Source organism: Ciconia boyciana, chromosome 2 (assembly GCF_034638445.1).
Source record: "Ciconia boyciana chromosome 2, ASM3463844v1, whole genome shotgun sequence".
Classification (NCBI taxonomy): domain Eukaryota; kingdom Metazoa; phylum Chordata; class Aves; order Ciconiiformes; family Ciconiidae; genus Ciconia; species Ciconia boyciana.
The window spans coordinates 161819453-161844000 of record NC_132935.1 but is presented as its reverse complement, the minus strand read 5'-3'; the positions used below and the strand labels follow the sequence as shown (position 1 = coordinate 161844000).

Below are 24548 nucleotides of genomic sequence, written 5' to 3'. Positions count from 1 at the left end.
AATGGTTATACAAACATGTGTTTTAGATGCCGTAGGAGACAGAGCGCTTTTTGCTCTTTGCTCTTTAACCTCTATTTATTCCAGCTCAGGTTTCGCAGAGCAGACGAGCTTCCTTTCATATGATTGCAATTGTCAAAGAGTATGGTGCACAGTTGAGGCTGGCCTCTAGACTCTCTCTAGCTGCTGGAAAGGGACTGGCATCTCCAGAAGACAATTCACCCTGTGTTGACTAACTTCAGCGCCAGGACATAGCCCAAGATTAAGACAGGTGCCTTTTGGTGTAAACATCTACCTCCAGGCTCAGTGTCTGCATCTCTAGTCAAAGGGGAGCTTGTCAAGGCAGTCAGCGGAGTATAGAAAGCTCTTTGGCTCACCCGGAGGGAGACATCTACATTTGGAAAGTTAAAACACCATCCGGTTTCCTTTGTACTGTAACTGACTGGATCTCCCCTGACTATCACAGGACTGACAGATCATATACAGACATCATGTCGCAGATTACTGGATTCAGGCAAGATGAATCCCAACCCAGATGTCTAGTTCTGTGATAGCAAAAGCCAGGTGAGAGGCCTCTCACCATTCATGAGGAAGGCTTTGCCATATCTCAATGGGCAGAAACAGCGAGCATGCAGTACTCTGTTCTCAAGAAGACGGATGAATGATCTTAACCAGGGCTGGATGTGCAGCAACAGCAGCAGAAGAGGAAGGTGGGAAGAGGGAGGACAGACTATACAGAAGCGTAGCCTCCCCCCAATATGTGACACAATGCTAATAAGTAACAGATACTCAGAACAACAAGGGCAGGGTTTGGGGGTTTGTTTGGGGTTTTTTGTTTGTTTGGGGTGGGGTTTTTTTGAGTGTTCAGCACCAGCAAAATCCCCCTCTAGTTTAAATCCATGGTCCAACTTTGATCTGAATGACAAAAACTACAAAAATCTCAGGTATCGTATCAAGTCTCTTCTTGATTTCTTTGCTGATTGATTTGATGTAAGTGATAAGACCTAGAAATCACCAGTGCTTCAGATACATATTCATAAAACTAGTCAAGTGAAAAAAAACCTTTAAAGTTCAATACAAAATTAGCATTGGGCTAATGGTTTCCACACTAAACCTGAAGAAAAGCCCCAAAGACCTGCAGCAGATTCTGCAAGTTCAAATGATTTAATTTTCTACTTACCTGTAAGATCTTTTTATTGTGGGATGCACCACCAGTAGCCAAAATCCTTGTTCTGGGCACTGCAATGCAATACAACATACAGATCAGACTGAAAGTGCATATTGCCAAGATTTGCACGACTGAATCAGGCAATGAGAACAAAGAGGTGGGAGTCAGATGGTCTGGGCTCTCTCTCTGTACCTCTAATTTACCTTCTGTAAAAAAGGAGATAAGACTAACTACCTACCTTTCCAAGGCACATTGGAACACTTCCTTAGAAGAGGCAACATAAATATTGCAGATCTATGATTATTATAGTGCTATCAAAGTCAGGGAGATTTGCAAAAGAGATGATACAATAAGAAAGGCAGTGTTACTACACTACAGCTCTGGTTTGAGGTCAGATTGGTTCGGCTCATAGCTGTATATATACAAACTGACAGATAACCTTTAAAATCAGCAGTATTTTCCAAACTTATCTACTTGTGACGTTCACAGTCAGAGTTCACTGAAACCTGGGCAATCCCTATATGCTTGAATGACAAGGAAGTGTGTCAAAAGGTAATTAGAGATGGTCTAAGTCACTTCAATAAAATAAAAAAAATCTGCATCTTCATCCAGCGCAAACCCACAGCTTTGGGGCTGTTAAAAAATTATCCTGCATTCTTTAGTCTTTAAAGAAACCCACCCTTCCTTCTCACATTCCTGAATGTCTGTCCTGTGCCTCATCATTTACTTGTGTGCATGCTCCTCTGAAGCATGGCATGCAACAAGCCATACATCTATCCATAACCACAATTCAGCAAGGCATTATGAATGTGAGTAGTTCAAATGATCTCACTGAAATGCTTCAACAGCTTAAAACAAAATAAATGCATAAATACTTTGATATTGTGTATTTTAAAAATCTGAACACTTAATTACCCTGATTTATAACAATAATAAGTGATACCATCACATATACCCTCCCAAAAGGGGAATTTTACTATGGCTATTGTTTTGTTATCTTAACCTCCTTTTTAATAAAAGCTAAAGATAATTTATTTCTCACAAGGCAAAGTTGGGCAACTTACACTGATGCCCTAAATAACTTATTGTCATTTATCCTTTCAAGTATCTTAATGACAAAGGCCCTGAAGACAGAATTAGAAATAAAGAGAAGATGCAGCTCACCATGCCATTTCTAGGCCCACAGCTAGGTGCTCAGGTGGAGTCAAAGACCCAGACAAAGCATTGCATGGGGGACCCTATTTTACTGATAAATTTAATTTTATTTTCCTCTTTGGAGGATATTCAGTGATGTACAAATTGCGTTTTAAAAGCCATTAGGATCTCTGTCAATGTCAGTAAACAAATAAAACAAACAGCAGAGTGATTCCTCAGGGAAAACGAGTTTCAATTATACCAACACAGAGTGACAGATCCCTGCCAAGATTATCACAACAACATAATAGCACAGAAACCAGTGAAAAATAACTAGTAAGCCTCTGTTCCTAGAAACCAAACTGAACTCTAAATGATTTGCCTAGTAGTCACAATTCTGTCTTGCTAAACCTTGTTGCGAATATAAATTCTTGTAGAACTACCATATCCAACATGAAAACACCACATTTCAGGGACAGCCAGCAAGACAAGATGAGAAACAAACATGTTTGCTACACTTCACAGCAGCTAAAGCCAAAGAATAAGGCATGCTTGCTCTCTACTCCCTCTGGAAAGCGGCTTAGTAAACTCCTGGGCTATCACCATCAGGAAAGAATGGTGGACAATGTAAAAGTGGTCAAGCCAAACAACCACCACCCTGTGAAAACTGCAAATATATCTTAGCTCAGCTGCTTCCTGCACTTCCATCTGCCTGCCAGCTCTCTGTCTTAGGGCTTCTGCTCCACAACTTTCCAAATGTTTCGGAGCTCTGTCAGTATATATTGCTGCCTGCTTTCACTGGTACTGTAACTGACAGGCCAGGTAGGGCTGAGTTGTGCCTTCTAGCTGACTCCAACGCCCCTGTAACAGATAACATTTTTGTATTAGGAATCGAGGACTGGACAGGAGATTTACTCCTTGCTAGGTCAGAAGATTCAGGTTTTGGCTACATTATCAATTTATGCCGTAACTGTAATTCAGGATACTTCTATATAAATAAGTTACCATAATAAAAGTAGGGGTGAATTTACAGTGCCAAAGCTATTCAGTACAAACCACTTATGAGTCTGCATTTAGCCTACTATTAGTTGAGTGAGATATCTACCAAGAGGGCAAACAGAACTCAAGTCTAAAAGTGTTTAACACCCTGATTATCTGCACATCCACCCTAATCCAGACTAATTCCTTCGTAGCAAAATACTAAGAATTATTTCAGTATATAGCTAACCTACTTGATAAAAGAACCTAACAATTTACACTGTGAAGTTTCTAATGTTGGTCGCACATCTCGAGTTCTAAATTGGATCAGCTCGTGAGTACGAACACACACAGTAAAAACAAAGAAAAACAAAACCAAACCCTAGGCTGAAGCTACATGAAGGGCAAAACCATTCATTCTCCTCCACTTGGAATAATTAGGAAGGCTCACTTCACCAAAACATATCCCAGTAGGTAACAGCCTAGTGAACCTTAGCCATCACTGTCTGACAACAGAACCTGACCCGCTGTACTGATGGATGTACACATCCATCGTGACTGATGGCCCGACTGATCCATCCAGGCCCCATGGAAGAGCAATCTTAGGTGAACCTGGTGTGCTGCATTTCCAGAGGCAGCTCTGCGTACGGCCAGAGCAGAGACAACAGCTTCCCTGGCTGAGTTTCAGTCAATTCTTACAGATGAGGAGTAGATCCCAAAAGAACTTACTTGAATTTGCTGAATTTTAGGTTACCTCTTATTTCAATCTCTCTCCAGAGAGCGAGGAAAATGCATTGACCACTGATTTCAGGGATTGTCTTTTTAATGCCAATAGTGTGTGCTTTACTGAACGGTGGACATTTGCTCTGAGATGTGTAATTGGACACATCTTATAAATAAAGAAAGCAAGCCCATCATTTATGTATACAGGGGCATTAACAAAGACATTGTTCATCCATCACTAGCAGTATTCTCAGCCAGCTGTGTTTGAATCCGTCAGGAGCTACCATCTATCCCCTACGGCAGTGCACAGAAAGAACTTAAATACAGTGTTACTAAAAAAAACCCCCAACAACTGTAGCAAACACAATTCATTAATTCAATTCTTTGACAGTTGAGAGAATCAGATTTAAACATCTTTTAATTAAAAGCTCCCTGCATAGTACCTAACCAACCAGTTTATTTCCTTCCTATTGAAAAATTAATGATTTTTTAGAGAGCTGATACAGACTTTTAACCCTATCTAGAAAGTGTTTGCAGCTGCACATGGCATGGTGTCGTCCTGCAATATGCACATCTTCTACAGATCTATTATTCTGCTGTGGAACGTGGCAACTGATCTAACGAAATTCCGTTAAAATAATATTTCCCACTGGACAGGAGGAGGAAGGAAGACCCAAGTAAAGTTCACTTATGTGGGAAGACTGAGCATAAGGTACTTTCCCACACAAGGCTGTGAAGTCGGCCCACTCTATGTATGTTACTACTCACACAACCACCCCCATTCTGCCTTTCACAGAGATCCAGCAAGAATTGAGTTATGTTAAAGTTCATCTCCTGGCTCTTCTTTTCAGTCAAAATATTGCTTTCATTGAAAGGCAAATGGGGGGGGGGGAGGGCAGGAATCTATCACTGAGAAGAGAGAAATTACTGTTATTTGTGTTCAGCCATTGTCAGTGGTCCCAAAAAGACTGAAGTCCCGCATCTCTGTATATTTACAAGCACAGAACTGATGCCTTCCCAGAAAAGCAAGCAGTTTAAGCAGATTAAGACAAAAACTGGAGTGAAAAACAAAGATTTTAGAAAGTGCAGACTCAAAGAGCATTGCCCAATGAGAGACAGTGGAACCAGTAACACAGGGCAAGTCTCTCCTGAGCAGTCCGACATCCCCTCTAATGGTCTTGGCACATAACTGCAGCTATTAAGAAAAATAATCACATAAAGCAAACCCGCATCAATCAGAAGGTTAGTGCTGATACTTAGCACCAAAAGTCTGCTGCCACATCACTTGTGCAAGGACACGGGAGGTAGAAATTCAGCCTCCTGATCCACCAGGAGTGGGGTCAGATCAGAGTGCTAACGGGTCTGGATGCCGAAATCGATGGGATGACTCCTGACCTCAGGGCTTTTGGATCTGGCTATATTTCAACTGGATGGTAACAACGTGCCTGTGTCAGTCCAGAATTTTGCTGGCTCATGCACCGCAAAGTCCAAAAGCAGAATTTGACCTTCCATTTTGAGGCTGAAAACTCTTCAACTTTTTCATCTAAATTTCCAGCGCTACACACAGCCCCGTTTTGCACCCCAAACTCCAGGCACTCGCTGACTTTCAAAACTCCTAAAAGACATTTCAAGGCTTCATCCAAACAACTTCATAACGTCTTTCTCATCACAACTGAATCCATAAATAAAACAGAACAATAGAACATGCATTCAAAAAGCAGCTGATTATGCACATGAACCCATGCCAGCTATAAGCATGATTGCGAATAACTGCAATTTACAATTTGCAAGCAACGAGAAAAGTATCAGCCCCTCCTTTATTTCTCTGATTAACTCCAAACACTGTAATTTCAAAAAAAGTATTTTCTAGCTTTTCATTCAAGAAAAACAAAACAAAAATATATGATTATTTTGTCCCATTTATAAAACAAATGTTCCAAAATCATCCTCCTTGCATATTAACTCTTCCAAAATTCATGCTAATCTTTCTTATTCATGTAAAGACTGTGAAATTAAACTCCCACTATGGTAAAAGGTTTCTCTTGTCCATACCCTTTTAAATATGAAAACGTACAAGGTACTGAGAGCCCTTTATGTCCCTGTGAGTTCTAGGACTGGGTCCAAAGGCATTTGTTTCTCTACCTCGTTGTGCTGCATCACTTCTGACATCTCCAAGTATTTTGTAACAGAGAAAAAAAGACTGCCACAAACCAGCCTTCAGCATATTAGACAATATCTACCTGATTGAGGCAAAAGTAATGTAAACTGGAACACACTTTTTTTTTTCTTTTCCCTTTTTTTTAAATTTAGACCAATACAATTGCCCGGGGGAATAAATTACAAGCTTGAAGCCAAATATTCAAACAAATTCAGCCACTTTTACAATTCTAAAAACAATACAGTAATTCATAAAAGCTATTCAAAAACTATTTTTAGAAGTGTTTTTGACTTTCACTTTGAAGCATCAGCTAATTTATTACAGAGAAAAGCAAGCCATATTTGCCATATGGGTTGGCTGTTTTCTTACTTATAAGCAAAGAAGTTTTCATATTTTGTAACGTGCTTTAATTTCACTGAGGGTTTCAGTTGCTCAAATGTATGTCAGAAATTTTTCAGGCATAGAATTTATTCTTATTTTTTAAATGCAGTGCCTGGGGAAGAAAAACAACTTTTAAGGATAGAATTGATCATCAGCCTCTAAGGTTACAGCTACTATCATACCAGCTGTAATTCAACAGGGGAAAAAAGCCTCGATTTTCTCAGCAGCAATGACAAATACTGCTAATATTCTCGACATTTATGCTACTTACATAGATAAAGTCTCTACAATGATGTAGGGGAAGAACAGGTGTGATTCTTCTTGCTCACACTGCTGTAAGGCAAGAACAATACCACTAAAATGAGTACATGCACACACACCTAAGTAAAACAGAGTAGGAATGGTATCCGTAGTCAAGACTCATATGCTACTGATAGTCTAGGTCACCTTATGTTCTCAAGCAACTTCTAATAGCAGAAATTTTTCTTCATGAGGATGCCAAATTTGGCTTTCCTAAGACCTTGCTTCAATAAAGACAAAACTTTGTATTTCACAACCTGAAGCTTAAACACACCAAATCACCTAACTCTGAAAATCCTCTTAGTCTAGCTCACTTCAGATACGAATTTAAAATTTAACATTGACTCAAAGCCTTTCCCTTTTTGATGGATTTCAGAAAAAATAAACATAGAAAAACATATACATAAATTCTCTCTTATCAGCACCTTAAATTATTGCAGATCACCCAAAAATACACACAGCCTAAGATATACTATAGGAAACAAAACCTACTCAAGATACAACCCCACTGACAATTCAACTTCATTGACTTCAGCAGAGTTACAGAGCAAGGAAAACTTTGGTACATGAATGGTAAGGACTTATTTGGGAACAAGCAGATCAATAGTCATAACACTGTTATAACATACACGTTGACACGCTCGCAGCAAGACCTCTGAAATATTTGCACTTCTTGTAGAAATACTGCAGAGCTGCAATTGCTTATCAATTCGCTGTGATTTTTTTTTTTTTTTTTTTGAAACGCAGATCTCTATTTGACAGAATATTTTGATGAAGTCTGGGATAAATTCCAATAGTAATGTATAAAAAAAAAATCCACAACTCAGCACTAGAGTTTATAGCAAGGGAGAAAAAAAAAAGGCAGCAGATTCAGACCAAAAGTTTTTGTAGATATAGGCTGAATATTTTAGAAAAATATTTCTGTGAAATCTTTTAAGGAAAGAGATGGAAGACAAATTAGAAGGACCACTTAAAATCTGTTTGGTCAAGACTGAAAATGTATTTGGGGCAAAGTCCTCTCCTGAAGACATTATTACTAAAAGTAATTTAATAAACCCTTGCTGTCTCTAACTTGTGTAAATTCTTGGTCCTGAATTAATGCCTTAAAGAAAAAATAATTAATATATTTCATGAATTAGTAAGGTAAAATGTGTTCATGTAGCAATGGAACTGGCCTACATCAGGTTTAATTTTTTATTTTTTGGCCACTCAAAGTTTTCCTCTTTTGTTACCCAAAGTTTGGATATGGCAAGAACTGTGAAACTTAAAAATAATGTGTGTTGGGGAAAAATACTAATCACCACAAAAACTATTCAGCAGTTATCCAAACATCCATAAAGTAGCCAAGGCTCCAATTAAAGGCTTAACATAACAAAGCGCAACCTCCTTTGATTTACCCCATGCTTCCACAATTATTCACAGAATCTTGGCAACACCTCTACCTTCACCTTCCACTTCAGAATTCCTGTCTTTCAGCAAATAAACGTGAAATCTGGAACCAAAGTGACAAATTAACTGATTCTCAAAAAATATTCTGAAGCAGGTGGTACCAGTCTGAAAACAAAACCTAGAGGAGATCCAAACTGGGCATTTGAAATCTAGCCATCACATCCAGCTATTTAATAACCTCCCTACAGAGAGCTCCAAAAATGTAAAAGGTTAGAGTGGACCATCTGCTTAAACGAGATCACACAACTTTCACACACGGACCCCACCATCCAGCCCAGCTCTGTATTCACTGAACCACAGTAATCTGAAGACGACACAGAACCTCAGCTGAAGGGCTCAAAGTGACAGAGAATTTACTGTCTGCTGCCTGTTTTCATGTTTAATACCTTTAAAGTTAAATATTTGCACTTTCCCCATAATTTAGATTTTTATTCTTTAAACTTCTAGTCACTTGATCTTTGTGGCTTTAGCCTTCCAGTTAAAACATTACTATAGAATTGGGTTTCTCCTTCACGTGTTGGCACTTACAGACCACAATTAAATTGCATCTTGTCTTTCTTTTTGATAAACTAACAATATTAAGTTCTGGCACTCATTAAAAGGCATAATTTCAAGACCACAAACCACTGATGCCTAGTGCTGCTGGTATAATACCAGTGTGTAGCAGAAATGTCTTTGCTGCTGAAACCACTATCAAAAAAGAGCAGAGTTGGTAAGAGCGTTAAAAATGTCTACCCTAGAAGTATCTGACACTGCATGTTGTCAGTTTGCCTATCCAAGTATCTAGTAGGAAAGTGCCAGTTTATAAAAATTCCTGATAAAACACAGAGAACCTTGCACTAGAAAACTGCCTGGCTTCTTGGGAGAATGTTCGGCTTTGAAGGTCTGTAGCTCCAACAGACACATGCTCTGCAGAGTCCTGTGGTAGGAGGCCAGGTGTCCTATGGCCCCCGTCACAGGCAGCCCTAGAGTTCAGGAGGGCTCTGCACTGAGCTACACGTCAGTGCCTCTGGGAACCCTGGAAATGCAAACCTACAATTCCTACTGCTCAGTTCCCAGGACTGGAGGTGAGACATTCACCCAAAGTCAGGAGCATGCAAAATGTTCCCAGAAATTGGTTTTTAAAAAAAAAAAAAAAAAAAGTCACTGCTACCTTAGGCATTCTCCACTGACTAAAACCATTTTTTTTTAATGTGCTCTGTTGCTAGCATTGCAGCACAGTTCAGTATTTCCTCAAAATATTCTGACACATGAGAAATTCCTGCTTGAAACTCAGCACAATATACACCCTCCCATGCCTATCACAACCCTGATGTGTATAATTACCACATGTGGCTTTACAGCTCACACATCAGTAAATAATGCTTGCTACTGAGTTATTTAGAAACACAAAACCCACCACTGTTTCATTTTTAAAAACTATTTGTCCTCATATACAGCAATATTCAGCCTTGCAAATCTTCTAAGGGAAACAGAAAATTACATTGGCAAATCAACATATGACACCATCCATCGAAGGTTAAAATGAGAAAAGCAAAGAAGGAGATAAATGAGCCGCCCAAGGTCGCACAAAATCAGTAGAACAACCAAGAATAGAACAAAGGCCTCTTCATTACTTAGATCACAAATGCATTCAATTCTGCATTAGTTAATCTGCAGAGTCTATGCATCAGTAGCAAGACATGTCCACAGGAGAAAATATAATAATAATCAGCTGCAAGTTCAGCATTACCTAAAGCCACAGGATATAATTAAAAGGTACAGGGTGTGATGACCTGACCTTGAATGCCACTTGAGTGAAGAGAGGAAAGAACATCCTACCAGGTAGTTTGATTTTAGAGAAACCCAAACCACTACAAACGGGGAAAAATCAGTTTGGGATCTAGATTTGCAAACCAGACCTCTACCAGATCTCAGGACTACTCCGCTTCCCTCAGCACCGGTCTTTACATCTTACCAACAACATTAACAAAGGCCTCTAGAAACGCAACAGAAAAGAGTCAAGGCCCAAGTATTATTTTATTTTTGCAAAGGATAAGCCAGGTGAAAAACAGAAAAGAACTTACAAAACAAGACAATTTGGGTGTTTTCTTTACAAGATTTTTCAAAAGAATTATTACAACTATTTTGGCATCCACAAATATTGCCTGTAGCTCTTCTCCTAGTCCTGTAAGACTTTTTTGTGTTTGGTACTGGTGAAGAATTTTTCTTCTTGATTTTCCTTTTTAATACCTCCTACTCCTCTCAACAGAAGTAATCTACAGGTTGTAAAGTACTTCGCAAGAATAAGATGAATTGATAGGAGGGGGTACCTGCTCATAAAACACTAGGCTGAGGTAGGAGAAAATCTGTTTATTCTGTTTGTTCAACGAAGTTCCATGTGCCAAGAAGGGAAGCAAATATACTGAGTAGGAAACATTTGCTCCTTTTTCTCCCTAGAAACTATACCAAACTTACCAGCAGAAAAAAAACCACATTGACCTTCTTTATGTGACTGTGGTGGGTTACTCCACTCCTCTGAACCTCTTTCTTCCTGTACCTACAAAATACAGCACTGGGGACCGCTTGTACCAGCTGAGGCTGTAAGCACTACTAAAGTGTTCTGTTATTAATAAACCTCCTGCTTTCCAAGTGGATTATTTATAAATGAATTTTGTGACCTCTGGCAGGCTAGAACTAAACAGAGAATACAGTTTTTTCCCCTTTCACTGAAAAGTAAAGGCTACAGAAAGATGAATAGAGAGAAGCAATTAATATTTCCTAATAATTGTCATACTGAATGGGAGAACCGCTACGTTTCTCGGGGTTTCTGCGCAGAAAGGTTCCAGGTAACCATTCATGGGGCTGGGTTCATGTAAATCGGATGCTGTTGCCAAGCAACTCTAGGTGCTAAGGAATGAAATACAGTCTGCAGAAACCTAATAGCCTGGAGAGAAAAAGAACTACAATCTGAGATTTACGGCATATATAAAAGGAAAAGAGTCATTCTCCCACACACAAAGAACACAGATACTTTATTATAAATGTCCTTAGCGTGTTTTTCTAAGGCATAATTAAGCAATAAAATCCCCACTCCACCCCAAGTCAAACAGGTAAATTTTTTTTTCCTAACGTTTTGTTCATTAAGCTTTCTAGAAATAGATCTTGAGAAATTAGCTAAAGACAAAACCTAAAATTTAACCCAATCTTTCTTTTGCACAAGAAAAATGTTAGCTATACAGACAGCACTGCAACTGCCAATCAGCTATCTACTTTACCTTCTTATGTTTTTATACCATGCTCATTAACATTGCATCTGATCATCAGAAATTCTCTTTAAGCTTATTAAGATTTTAAAATATTTTTAGCAAGTTAATTAGAATACATTAACAGAGCTCATCTGTGTTCACCCATCATGCATATTTTATTTTATTCAGGCAAATTGCTTTTAAATGAAATATTAGACCTAGGAAGGGTACGCTGTTGGGCACTGAACAATACAACCTCTTAGTAAAAACATCCACTCCCAAACACCCTAATACTCTCATGCCACTGGAAAGTGAGGAGATTTTCTGATGGCAAAGGGGGTTTTTTTAGTGTTGCCCTTATCACAATGCCACCCCCTTATCACAGCTGGGGTGTGGGTACACAGACCTGGTGGATCATCCTAGGACCTGAACCATCCTTAGTTGCCATCATGTTCCCGTACAATCAATAAAACTTAAAGCTGCCAAGAGACCACTGCAATGGGAACCAAAGGTCCAGCTAAGGAGAAGGAAAGAAAAGTCTTCAACCCCTCACACTGTAGTTCAAAGGCTTTTACAAATGCATGTTTGGTGGTTTTTTTCCTCCTGCTGACAGTCTCTGAAGATATCACTTGATCTTAAGGCAGGAGCCCAATTAGAAACCTGTGCCACACCATGCCAGAGCTTCTAACAGGCAGAGGTGCACATGAATTTGGCAGAACAGCAAGAACAGCTCACAAAGAACAAACCTGAAATACCCTTTGCTTTAGCTAGCATTATAAATTCCTCCCTTTAATGTGCACTAAATGTCACCAAATTCAATCACATAAAATTGAATAACAGTTTATAAGGAAAAGGAAGACAGCAAAAACTACCTTGGGGTATTTTCAGCACGCCACTTGCAGAATTTCACTCAAGTGAGATGAAGTCCATCACTGGACACTGAAAAGTAACTACAATACTACTGTAATAAGACGTTCCTCAAGCTCCTGCTATACATTCCCTCAATCCAGTCAAATATGACATCTTTGAAATTGTTCCTTTAGACTCCGTACGGCCCAAATCCTTCCTATCTAAGGAAGGATGGAAAAAATCACACTAATCTCATCAACAGTTCTCAAGCTAAGCGGTTACTTGTAGAGATCTGCATAAATAAAAGGATGAACAAAGTTTGCCAACCTCATACTTGATTCAGATTTTGCACTCTCGCTGCATTTCAATTAACCTGCCACAGATTGCAGAGCTGACATATTTGATTCAGATAGTAAAGAAAACACTCTTTAAAAAACAACAGGTCTGAAGCTTTTGATGAGCGATCATACAATCCATATCAAAACACACATTTAAATCTCAGTCACCACACATTTCATGATCTGCATCATTAACACTGTTTGGTTTGAGGGATTTTGATAATCTCATTTACAATCTATAACAGTTCTTGATCTCCAAGGCACTGATGCCTTTTAACCAATGAACATTATTTAGGTATGCTTTGCACCTGTAGCCTTGCCCTAGATGTTAATGTCTTCAATTCTAGAGGCTATTCTTTTACAAACTGCTGTCATACTCCCCATATTTTCTCCCACTGACAAACCCCAAAACTGGACGCCTTTCATTTAGCATTTGGCTGAACACATCAGCCATGCTGGCACAGGGAAATTTTAGTCACAGCTGGGCAATTCTATGGTAAGCACTTCCAAAGGCCAAGAGAAGAGAACCATATCGATGGGTGGAGTCCCTTTTCTCTGAATAAATCACTTTCGATTGCACTGAATCCAAAACCACCCTGTCATAACCTTTTCCTTCTATTTCTACATTTATTAATCAACTCAAACATCAAAAGCATAAGCTGCAGTCTGCACTTTCTCCTCAAGCTTGACCGAGCAGAAGTTTTGGTTTTTAAAGGAATTCTCTGCCTTCAACAGTTGGAGCAGAGATTTCACCTCCCTGCCATGGAGCTGGAGTCAGGCAGCTGCCTTGGCCACAGGGATCAGCTGGGATCTCTCTCCGGCACTTGCTGCATGCTGAGTAACAAGTCAAACAATCCCAACAACCTATTTGTTGGCATTAAAGAACACAAACTGCCTTGGTTTATTTTGTAACATTTAAGCAGAGATATGCCCTATCCTAAGGAAAACACCCACCTAGAAATCAATATAAATTTCTAGTAGCATCCTAATTGCAAAGAGTAGGGCTTGAATGAGCAATGAAGGCAAACCAACATTTTAATGTCATTTAGAGTGACCAAAGACACTGAAATATGTATACAATTAAGAGTATTCACTAGCAAAAGGAGGGGGGAAAGTAAAGCATGACTACCAGACAATAGTAAAATAAAATGCAATTTACCAAAGCACGTTTTGTCATTGGCCTATCCTGGTGCACACTCATTGTTCCTACAATGGAAACAGTGACTCAGTTATTCAAGCCAACACAATTTTAACAAATCCCTATAATATCACTGCTAGAGCTGCATCTGTAGTACAGCTATGCTCAAGCTCACCTGGCTTGGGATTTTAATGAGAACCTGGAGCTCTCCATTGCTTACAGAAACTTCCCTGTTAACCCAGCCACCCCCAGAGCAGCTCGGAGTGTGTTACCCACCCCAATCCCCCGTCTGTCTCTGCCACCCCTCCAGAGAAGTCTCAGCTACCTTTATTAAAAAGCTGCAAAACTCCTCCTGTCCGTCCTCTCTCTCTTCCCCTTCTCCCAAACCCATAGCACAAAGGACTCATGACCAATTCTTTTCTTTAAATTTTCTTCTGCAGAGGTCAAAACCTTCTGTTACCTAAAACCCAGCCCCATCTAAGTATGGGACATCACTGGATAGCCACTGACTCTATCAATCAATTTTTTTTTTTTTTTTTTTTTTTTTTTTTTTTAAGTAAGAGGCTGCTCACATCTTCCTTTGAAATGCCAAAAGGGGAAATGCCACGGTTTTCCAGTCTGGGTACATCCTCTGGTTACCCAAGATGTGGTTCACCACCCACACCAAAATACAGCACATTCTCCGAGTCCCATTCACTACATACATCCAATCCTTGCATAAAACAGCAGTCAACAAAAATGCACAACATCTTTTCCCAATTCCTCACAGTTAACACATTAAGTGGCAATAAAGGGTGCAATGACTTTCCAAGGGCATGTACCTGTTTAATTATTCAGAAGAAAATTGACTCAGGCACCATGGTATGAAACACTAAAATATGCAAACGAAGTAAATTATGGGGGAAAGCAGCAAAAGAGAAAAAAAGGGATCATGGTGAGAGGAACATATGGGGGCAGATTCTGATCTCCTTGTGTACCTGAGTTTCTCTATATACTTTTGTGTAAGAAGAAAAGGTTGTGAAGTGACAGAGAAATTATTATTTACTCATTTCAGCACTCTGACTAGGGTCTTGAAACAATCTAACCATGCCTAGAATTTCCTAAGGGAGTGTTATTTTCACCTATATACATGAAGTAATTTCAGAAAAAGGAATGTTTACACCTTTCTAGACAATCAAATCTTACTGCTGGGAAAACACTTACTTGTTTCAACAGAGGCTGTATAAAACAGAAGAAAAGATGTAGGATCTGATCCATGTGTAAATCTTGTTTATTCTAAATTAAGGGCCTGAAATAACTCACTAAAATAATAAGAACAGGTTAACAGAAAGATATCATAACACCAATTCAAGATATTTGTCCATAAAACATGAACATCCTATTAAAACAAAGAGCATTTGATTTTAGCTTGGACCAAAGCAAATGTCTTTCCAGTCAAGACATCTAGTGAATTGAATGTCTCTTGTAAGCAGGTGCTACTGTGTTATATTTTCATCCAAACTGCTGAGAATAAGCTAGAAGAAAATGACAAAGTAAATTGAACAAGAAAGTGTCTGATCTTGATGAATAATTCAATGATGCAATGCAACAAATACTGATTTTTTCCTGGTAAAGGCAGTTTACAACTGTCCTTTGCTTAGAAAAATGACCTTCTCGTGGTAATTATGTTTTTGTCTTTAGGCACTGGATGACAGTCTCAGTAATACTCATGATTCCAGTTCACAGCTCTGTTGCTGATCTCAAAGCACTCCATTCCTGCTATATCATCTAATCTTTTTTTAATAAGATAATCCAACTACTGAAGAACTTCAACTATAATATTAGGCACCCTCATCACTGTCTGTTCTTTAACTATTTTGGTCACTTTTCTTGGGTTTTAAAAAGCATGAGAGTATCTTTTAATAGAGCTCACAGAGTCACAACCTGCACACGGGCATGAGCTGTAGTAACTGCAGTGTGATATATTAATCAAGGCAGGAATGATGCCATCAGCCAGGACTACGGCAGCTCGGTGGACACCTAACAACTTCTTACAGCAACAGGAAGAGCCTGGAAGCTAAGGATTTTATGATCCACATTCAGGATTTTCTGAACTCTAACAAAAGTACGTTATACCTACTTTTATCTTCTATCTGTTAAAAGGCATTAGACTAGAACTGCAGATGGAAAGCAGGATTCAGGGCTGTTGGACTGTATTTCTGCCTTATACCATCAATTATTTCCTGCATTACCTTGGGCAACATTACTTCACCCTTAAGGGTAGAGCTTCTACTTTTATAAGCAAGCACTATTAACATTAAACCTAGTGGGAACATCATAAAAAAAAGCATCCACAAGGAGGAAGAGAATAAACTCTCTTCTCCATAGCCAGGATGGATAGAACAAAGCCCGACAGTATTAAGCTGCGACACGCCAAAGTTAGATTTGTTGCAATAAAAGCTTTTTAATAGTCAAGATAGCAAGACACAGGAATAGGTTAACCACCACTCCCATTCCCTGAGGAACTGCCTGACTGCATGGATAACAACAGTGCGAACACAGACAACCATCACTCTTCCCTTATAGAAAAGTTACCGTGCAGCCAGGACTGCCACAGCCACAGGTCCAGAATAACCACAGCCATATAGTCTAGTGAGAGGAGAATTTACTTGGGAGAGGGCTGAGGTGGATGCCAGTGTCTGTTCCCAGAAGTATGTCTTTTATTCCTGACAATTAAAAAATACAAATAAGGATTCACTTGTTAGCCTTGTATCCACAGTAAAGACCGTGTCAGAAGAACCTCATCACTGGGGCAGTGGGCTCAGCCTGGTGGTCTAACACCCAGATAGCCAGAGAAATCTTCCGTAGAGTTGTGGTACAACACACTGTATTCAGGTCTTTCTGTAAGTGACACCTGGCATATAAGTATTAAAAAGGGACATATTTTACTAGAAGATCATGACTGAGAAAGGCTCATTTTGCCTTCTCTCATTTATTCTTTGCTAATTGTGATCTATATCTCTTTCTTGATGCATAGCCTTATTATAACAAAAATATACAGCAAATAATCCACAGTAGATTACTAATCCAGCCAGAAAAATGACAACAACAACAAAAAAAAGCAATTAAGAAAAAAATTAACCCTACTAAAATCTGTGATACTAGACATAACCAGTAGGACTGGCTTAAATGCAAGTAAGGACACAGGCACTCAGGTGCGTATTTTCTGTCCCCTGCAATATATCAGTAACTCTCGCTCATGAATACTCAGATTACATTTGGCTAGTTGGCAGCACTTCTTAACACCTAACAATCTAATAAAAATATATTTTTTCTCTGTGCTAGACAAATCTGCCCACCTTCAACCTCTGCTACCCATAAAACACACAATTTATTCAAGTACCTTTACTCTGAGCATAATCAACCTTTTCAATGTACAAAAGCTTCTGTGCCTCTTAAATGAACAAAGAGCTATTAATGAACAAAAAATACTTTCCTGATCAAATGTTTAATACTATTTCTGGGAATACAGAGTATAATACTACTACCCATATATTGTATATAATACAGTATATAGCTCATGCATCTTCTTCCAAAAGGTTTCTGTTTTCAAAGTATCATTGTATAAGACTGATTTTTATACACCGCAAAGATACTTTAGTCAGGTAACTGCAGATTTACACTGACAATCAGAAACAGAATGACATGATCATGAAAAAGAAAAAGCCCATTTTCTCTAGTTTCAAAGCCAAGGGATGAATGTAAGAGGAAAACAAGATTAATTTTATTTTATTCATTTCAAGGTTAAACTGCAAGGAACCTTAACATCACACACATGGACATAAGTTTTCAATGCATGGTCTGTGAACTCTTTGCAGCCCATAAGGTAAGAGAGGCAGGGTCAGTTGTCAAGGAGACTTGAATTTACCATGTAAGAGGTCCAGTCCCATACTGAAAAATTTATGGAAACTACAAATTTTAAGTTTGAAAATCAGTGACCAAGAGGAAAGAAGGAGGCATGTGAGTGCTTTTCATCCTACTTTCCCTAATTTCTTAGAGGGATTAGAGATCAGAATTGGACTGGAAGGCTTGAATTCACCCGTGCCACACATTCTTCCCTTCTGTACGGACACTCTACATCAAGGCAAATGCTGGCTTTAGTTCTGTATTTTTAGCTGTATTTTAAATGAAAAGATGCACCAAATTCTGCAGTAACACAACTGTTGATCACACTCTGTTTTTTAACAGAAGTCCTGTCAGATATTTAGCCTTAGTTACCAAAAACTATCTTCAGGGAGTACAAACATTTCCCCTCTGGCATCCTGTCAGTCACAGCAAATCTGTAAATAAACTGTCAAACTCCATTCCAATCATTCCTGAATCTGCAAGGGAAAAAAGTAGTAAAATTGGTGCAGCTGGTTGTAGTCCCTGTAGAGCAGGGCTGATTTCACAGCTTTAACATGGTTCACTACTTCACAGCAAGTCCGATCTGATATACAGCATGCAGAAATGAGTGACACCTTTGCTAATCATTTTCTTAAACTTATCACATGTGGAGGTAATAACAGATGCAATGACTTTTCAAGGGCATGGACTGGTTAATTTTTCAAAAGCAAATCGACTCAAGTTCTGCAAAATTAAAAATCCACTAAGACACACTGTCAAGCTATCTAAATTATGGAGAATCACACGAAAAGGCAAAAACAAAGCTCTAGTCATGAGAAAGACAGTGTTAGACCCTCTTCTTATATTGTCATATGCAAAATAGGAATATAGCACCTGCAAACAAGCCAAGGATCTCATCAGAGATGCTGACTTTAGCAAAGACCTATTAAATAAAATGGGAAACCCTATGTACTATTACCTAGAACATATTGGCACCCTTGTTCTATAATTCATAACTTACTAAGTAATTCTGAGAGAGCTGATCAAGAATTTTTCTGCAAGATATTTTTTTGTTGGACCATGACAGCTAATCAGAGTTTTTCAGGGCCACGACAGAAAACGTGCAACAGAAGAAAGATCAGAAAGAGAGCAGATAAACACTATCACCTCATTGCCTATGGACTCACTTAGGATGTAAATCACCTGATTTAGACCAGGGACAGAACCTGAATTGGCATCTGCTTTATCCCACAAATTTTCTTTCACCATCAAGTTATACAAAGTCACACTGTCTCTCTGGACCGGTGAATATTTCAAAAGAAGCAGAATAGCCCCAAGCAGAAGACAGAGTGACTCTAAATACAATAGCAAAGACACTGGCTTGATTTATGTCAAATCTAGGTTCAAGACGCATTTCTGTTATCAGTCAGGAAAGGGATCTCGGTCTCAGTCTCCAAAAGGAGCTGCATCCTTTATGCTTCTTCACAAAAGCCCCCTGAAATGTGACTTTAATTATGAGACAGTTTGAAAAGAAATTTTGAAAGCACATCATTTCTTATGAAACAAAAATACAGGTATTTGATTGCACATGCTTACCCAGTCTCCCTGCTCGGGAAAGCAAACTTTTCATGGGAATAGCTGAGTGCACCATAGGAAAGGAAAGAGCACTAAGGTCAGTATGACTGCAATGAGTTTGAAGGTGAAAAAAATAACATCACCCCCTTAATTAGGGTTGCCATATGTTCACATTTCTGCTTTCATGTTTTCTTTTTTAAGCTCAAATTTTGACTGGCTGAAAAGAGAAGAATAAAAAATGCATCGAGATTTACCATATGTGCCCTGGCCTCCTGTGCACTACATGTGTCAGAGATTTGACATATCAGAGACATCGTGCTCACCATGCAAAGGCTACACGGCCTATCAGCTACTATTTCCTTCCACGAATTCCCAGAAGAAACAATGGGAGCCCTTCCCCACATCTTCTATTTTCCTACCACACAGAAATCCAAACCATATGCTACAAAAGTTTTCAGCAGAAGCAAAAATTGCTGCTCTCCAGAACTGAGGGCCAAACTGGTTTATTCTCCTCTACTTGTATACAAGCATCTCATCCAAGGTGCAAATAAACCACTGTGAACCTGAAAACTTCAGTGACCCTGGTCTAGACCCCTGTATGTGTTGGGGTACAGGGTCCTTAGCAGAGCTTTCATCTGAGAATTAATCACAAAAAATAAATATCTGGACCTGAATCTCATTTCCTATATAACAACTGAGTGAGTTTATAATCCTAGTCTAAAAATAGCCAATTCATCCTCAGAACACCCTTAGCAGATAGGAATTATCACCATCCTGATTTCAGATGCGAGAAAAAGATACAGCGAAGATACTCATCTAGATGAACTAGGACTGCAGGCCAAGTCTCCTGAGTGTCAAAGCAGCACCTAAATCGCACCACCTTTTCATGGTGAACTACAGCCAAGGCTTTGCTTTAAAATCAATGAGACATCAAAATCCAGCCTGTACACTTCTTTCCATCCAAAAAAAGCAACATTATTTCAATTTCCAATAGGAAAGAAAAAGGTTTATTGGCTTGTCCTTCAAGTATTAAAAAAAAAATTATTTTGCATACAAAAGTTTCAGCCCTACAAAAGTCCGCAGTGAAATAAACCCTCTCTGGCAGATGGCACAGCACAACACAACAACTCATGACATGAAATGAACCCTAAGATAATGGCTGACAAAAAGGGGACTTTAAGTAAAAAGAATGCAATTATCCCAATGGGAGTTGCTCCAGGGCACCTGTGCTAACTCCCCTGCCAGAAGTATTTTGAACTCTCCAATGGCTACAAATGATAAGAAACACTATGATGAGAGAAAGTCTGTGAGGCTACACCTGCAAAGTGAAGTATTTTTAAGAAAAATGCTTCAGATACAGAGACGGAAGCAATTAAAAACCAAAAGAAAAATGTGTACTGCTGTCTTTGTTTTCACCCAAGCTGAACTTCCCCTGCAATTGAATCGCTGGCTCACTGGGGCAGCTGGCTGACATCCTGAGCCATGAACAGGAAGAGCTTGTCTGGGAAATCAGCACAAACCTCAGGCTTGTTTGTTTGGAAATGAGCCCACACGTAAACACACTTACACACACATACAGACCAAGGTCTGTAGCATATGACTGTAAACTAACGGGACCTGGTGATAAAGGACCAAAGTTCTCGATGCCATCTTTGCCTCAGTCTTTACTGCTAAGATTCACTTTCAGGAATACCAGGTCCCTGAGGCCAGGGAGAAAGTCCAGAGCAGGGAAGACTTACCTTCAATGGAACAGAACAGGTTAAGGAACATTTATATAAACTGGACGTACAGAAGTTCATGGGACCTCATGGGATGCACCCATGAGCGCTGAGGGAGTTGGCTGATATCATTGTGAGACCACTCTTGATTATCTTTGAAAGGTCACGGCAACTGGGGGAGGCTCCTGAGGACTGGAAGAAAGCAAATGTCACTCTGGTCTTCAACAAGGGCAAGGAGGAGGATACCAGGAACTACAGGCCAGACAGGCTCACCTTGATCCTTGGGAAGATGAAGCAAAATGTCCTGGAAACCATTTCCAAACATGAAGGACAGAAAGGTGACTGGCATTAGTCAGCTTGGCCTTCTAAGATGAGATGACTGTTCTGGTGGATGAGGGGAAAGCAGTAGATGTTGTTTATCTCAACTTTAGCAAGGCTTTTGACACTGTCTCCCACAATATCCTCACTGACAAACTGATGAAGTGCAGGTTAGATACGTGGACAGTGAGGTGGACTGAAAATTGGCTGAACTGCTGGACTCAAAGGTTGTGATCAGCAGCCCAAAGTCCAGCTGGAGGCAACTCACCAGTGGTGTACCCCAGGGGTCAATACTGTTCAATATTAATGACCTAGAGTGTATCCTCAGCAAGCCTGCAGATGATACAAAACTAAGAGGAGTGCTGATACACAAGAGGGTTGTGCAGCCATCAGCAGGACCTCAACAGGCTGGAGAAAAAGATCGACAGGAACCTCACTGAGTTCAACAAATGGAAATGCAAAGTCCTGCACCTGGGGAGGAAACACCTCATGCACCAGTACAGGCTGAGGTCTGACTGGCTGGAGGCCATCAGCTGCAAAGCAGCTTAGCAGAAAGAGACCTGAGGATCCTGGTGCAGAGCAAAGTAAACATGATCCAGATATGTGTCCTCCTAGCAAAGAAGGCCAACAGCATCCTGGGTTGCATTAAAAAGAGCATTACCAGCAGGTCGAGGGAGCACTGCTGAGCACAGATGAGACATACCTGGAGTGCTGGGTCCAGCTCTGGGCAAGAGTACAAGAGAAACATGGACATACTGGAGTAAGTCCAGTGAAGGACCACAAAGATGATTAAGGGACTGGAACACCTGACATAGGAGGAAAGGCTGAGAGAGCTGGGACTGTTCAGCCTGGAGAAGGGAAGGCTCACAGGGCATCTGATCAATGTGCATAAATACTTGATGAGGGAGAGTAAGACAAAAAAGCCGATTCTTCTCAGTGCCATCCAGTGACAGAACAAGAAGCAAAGGGCACAAATTGAAATACAAAAAATTCCTTTTAAACATAAGCTTTTTTTCTTTTTAACTGTACAGGTGATTAAACACTGCAGCAGGTTTCCCAGAGACACTGTAGAACCTCCACCCTTGGAGACAGTCAAAACTGAACTGGACACAGTCCTGGGCCACCTCTTCCAGCTGGCCCTGCTCTGACTAGATGATCCTCAGAGGTCCTTTCCATCCTCATTCATACTGTGTTTTTAACTACTCTTAGTATAACTTAGTACATGTAACTGTAAACCATGTAAAATACCCTGAAAGACTACTTTGCGAAATCAGCCTAAACTGTGTGAGATATTAATTTACAAAGATCCATTTTTCATCATCATATGTTCCAGTCTGTACAGACAAAAATACTAAGCCGCATGTAAGAATCTACTTTGAAATACAGAAACTAAATAGCCAGGGAGCAAGTAGTCAGAGCAAAACAGAAAACTGGTCATATGCCTGTAATTTAAAGTGCATCTTCAGTAGACTTAATGAAATCAGGACAGAACAAGCTCAAGATGACAAAATTACTCAAGAAAGCACCATTATGAAGGTAATTTTTTGACTGGTAAGTAATGAAACTCTTGAGGACATGACACTTATTTTGCAGAGCAAAAGTTTGTGAATGTAGCCATCTCTGCTTTGCAGGAGCCTTTGACCCCAAGTAAGCCAACTGATTTCAATGGGAATTGAATGGGACCATAGCACTACAGCGCAACTTCACAATTTGTGATGATCTAGTCCTAAAGACTTCAACAAGAAGCAAACACATTTAAAGCTGAAGACCCCAAAGATAGCTAATTCACAACTATACACTTGAGATAATTTTCTATCCCCCACTGTAAAGGCAGGGGACTCTTCATCCTTTTCAAGTTCCTCATACAACATTCCATCAGAAAAAAAATGGTACATCTTAGCATGCACAATAGTATGCTTTTTCAGCAAGGAAAAGGAGGACAGAATATGTATAAAAGACGTGACAAAATTAATTTTGAGAACCTTCTGATTTTAAAGTGCCTGGTATTTAACATTGTGATAAATCCAGGGAGGAGAGCTGCCCATAACTTTATAAGGAGGAAACAAAAGGAAGCACTTGGATACTGCAGAGAATCAGACAGACAGACAGATTTACTTGACATGCTCTCTAGAAGCCCTGCAGGCTTCATCAGCAGTACTTGTAAGGCCTTTGAAGTGTAGCTGTTGCACAGCTTGTAAGTCCCTTCCTCCGGAGCCAGTGAGCTTGTGGTGTTATAAGCTACTTAAGCTCCTTACTCTAGATCTAAGCAAACAGCTTGATGCACTTACAAGCTTCACTCCCTCTTATTCTGAAGATGTTAAGCTGCTTAGCTTACTGTCTTCAACTTTCAAATTCCTACAACCAAATCCTACCCGTACACCATGCATCCACCTTTATTAGCCTGATTCTCCCCTCTGCTGAGGATTCTGAATGTCTTGTGCCAAGTCAACGGTAGAACAAAATGATCTTTTATAGCTTAGTCCTTCCAAAGTCACAGCCAATACCTGAATGCCTATTGGTTTGGCAACTACCACTCTGCATTTTCAGTATCCACAGATTTACTGTAAATCAAACATTTTATGTATTCTAACAAATCTCTTTCCATCCATAAAGTCTATTAAATATTTTGGTTATGATTTTCAAAAAAATTCTATGCTGGCGTAACTGTTCTCACAAATGTGAGCTTTTACTATTAAATTTTGATTCAGTAGGAACTGCAGAAGCTTTTGGAAGATGGTTTTCATCTAAATCAAGCTGGTACCAGACTACTGGCATTTACAATTAATAATGTTACGGGAGAATCTTTAAACTAAGAAGTGCATTAAAGCTGGCACAAATGGACTTGACACATTTTCTAGGGCTGAAATCATTAAAACTTTGTATCTATAAATAAAAGATAGGGCAGACATTAATAAATCTGAACAAGAAACCACAAAGAAGAAATAATTCCATTTTAATCATAGCACAAAAAACAAGCTACCGAGCCAAGTGTGGAAGTGCTGCTATATTGATACTAGAAATCCAAAAAATAAGATGGAAAACCTTAAAATGCCTAGTTTTCAATGAGGATATTGACAAAAGCAGCATACTGGTAAAAGGCAGACAATCATTATACGCTGTAAAATAAAAGAACAAATTATATTGCAAAGAAATAGGAAAACCACAGCAGTGAGCGTTGCTATACATTAATGAAAACCTGAAGTCAGAGCAGACAAACAAGTTAATTGTACCAA

The 24548-nt window shown here is 39.4% G+C and overlaps 1 protein-coding gene across 5 annotated transcripts in view; it reads right to left on the bottom strand.

Moving 5' to 3' along the window:
- Window positions 1-24548, bottom strand: part of XYLB (xylulokinase) — an 84840-nt gene that overhangs the window by 12957 nt on the left and 47335 nt on the right. For all 5 annotated transcript variants that reach the window (XM_072854765.1, XM_072854767.1, XM_072854770.1 and 2 more), the window contains one exon: window positions 1178-1236. In XM_072854765.1, the coding sequence (XP_072710866.1) occupies window positions 1178-1236 (59 nt within the window). The remainder of the gene's footprint in view (window positions 1-1177; window positions 1237-24548) is intronic.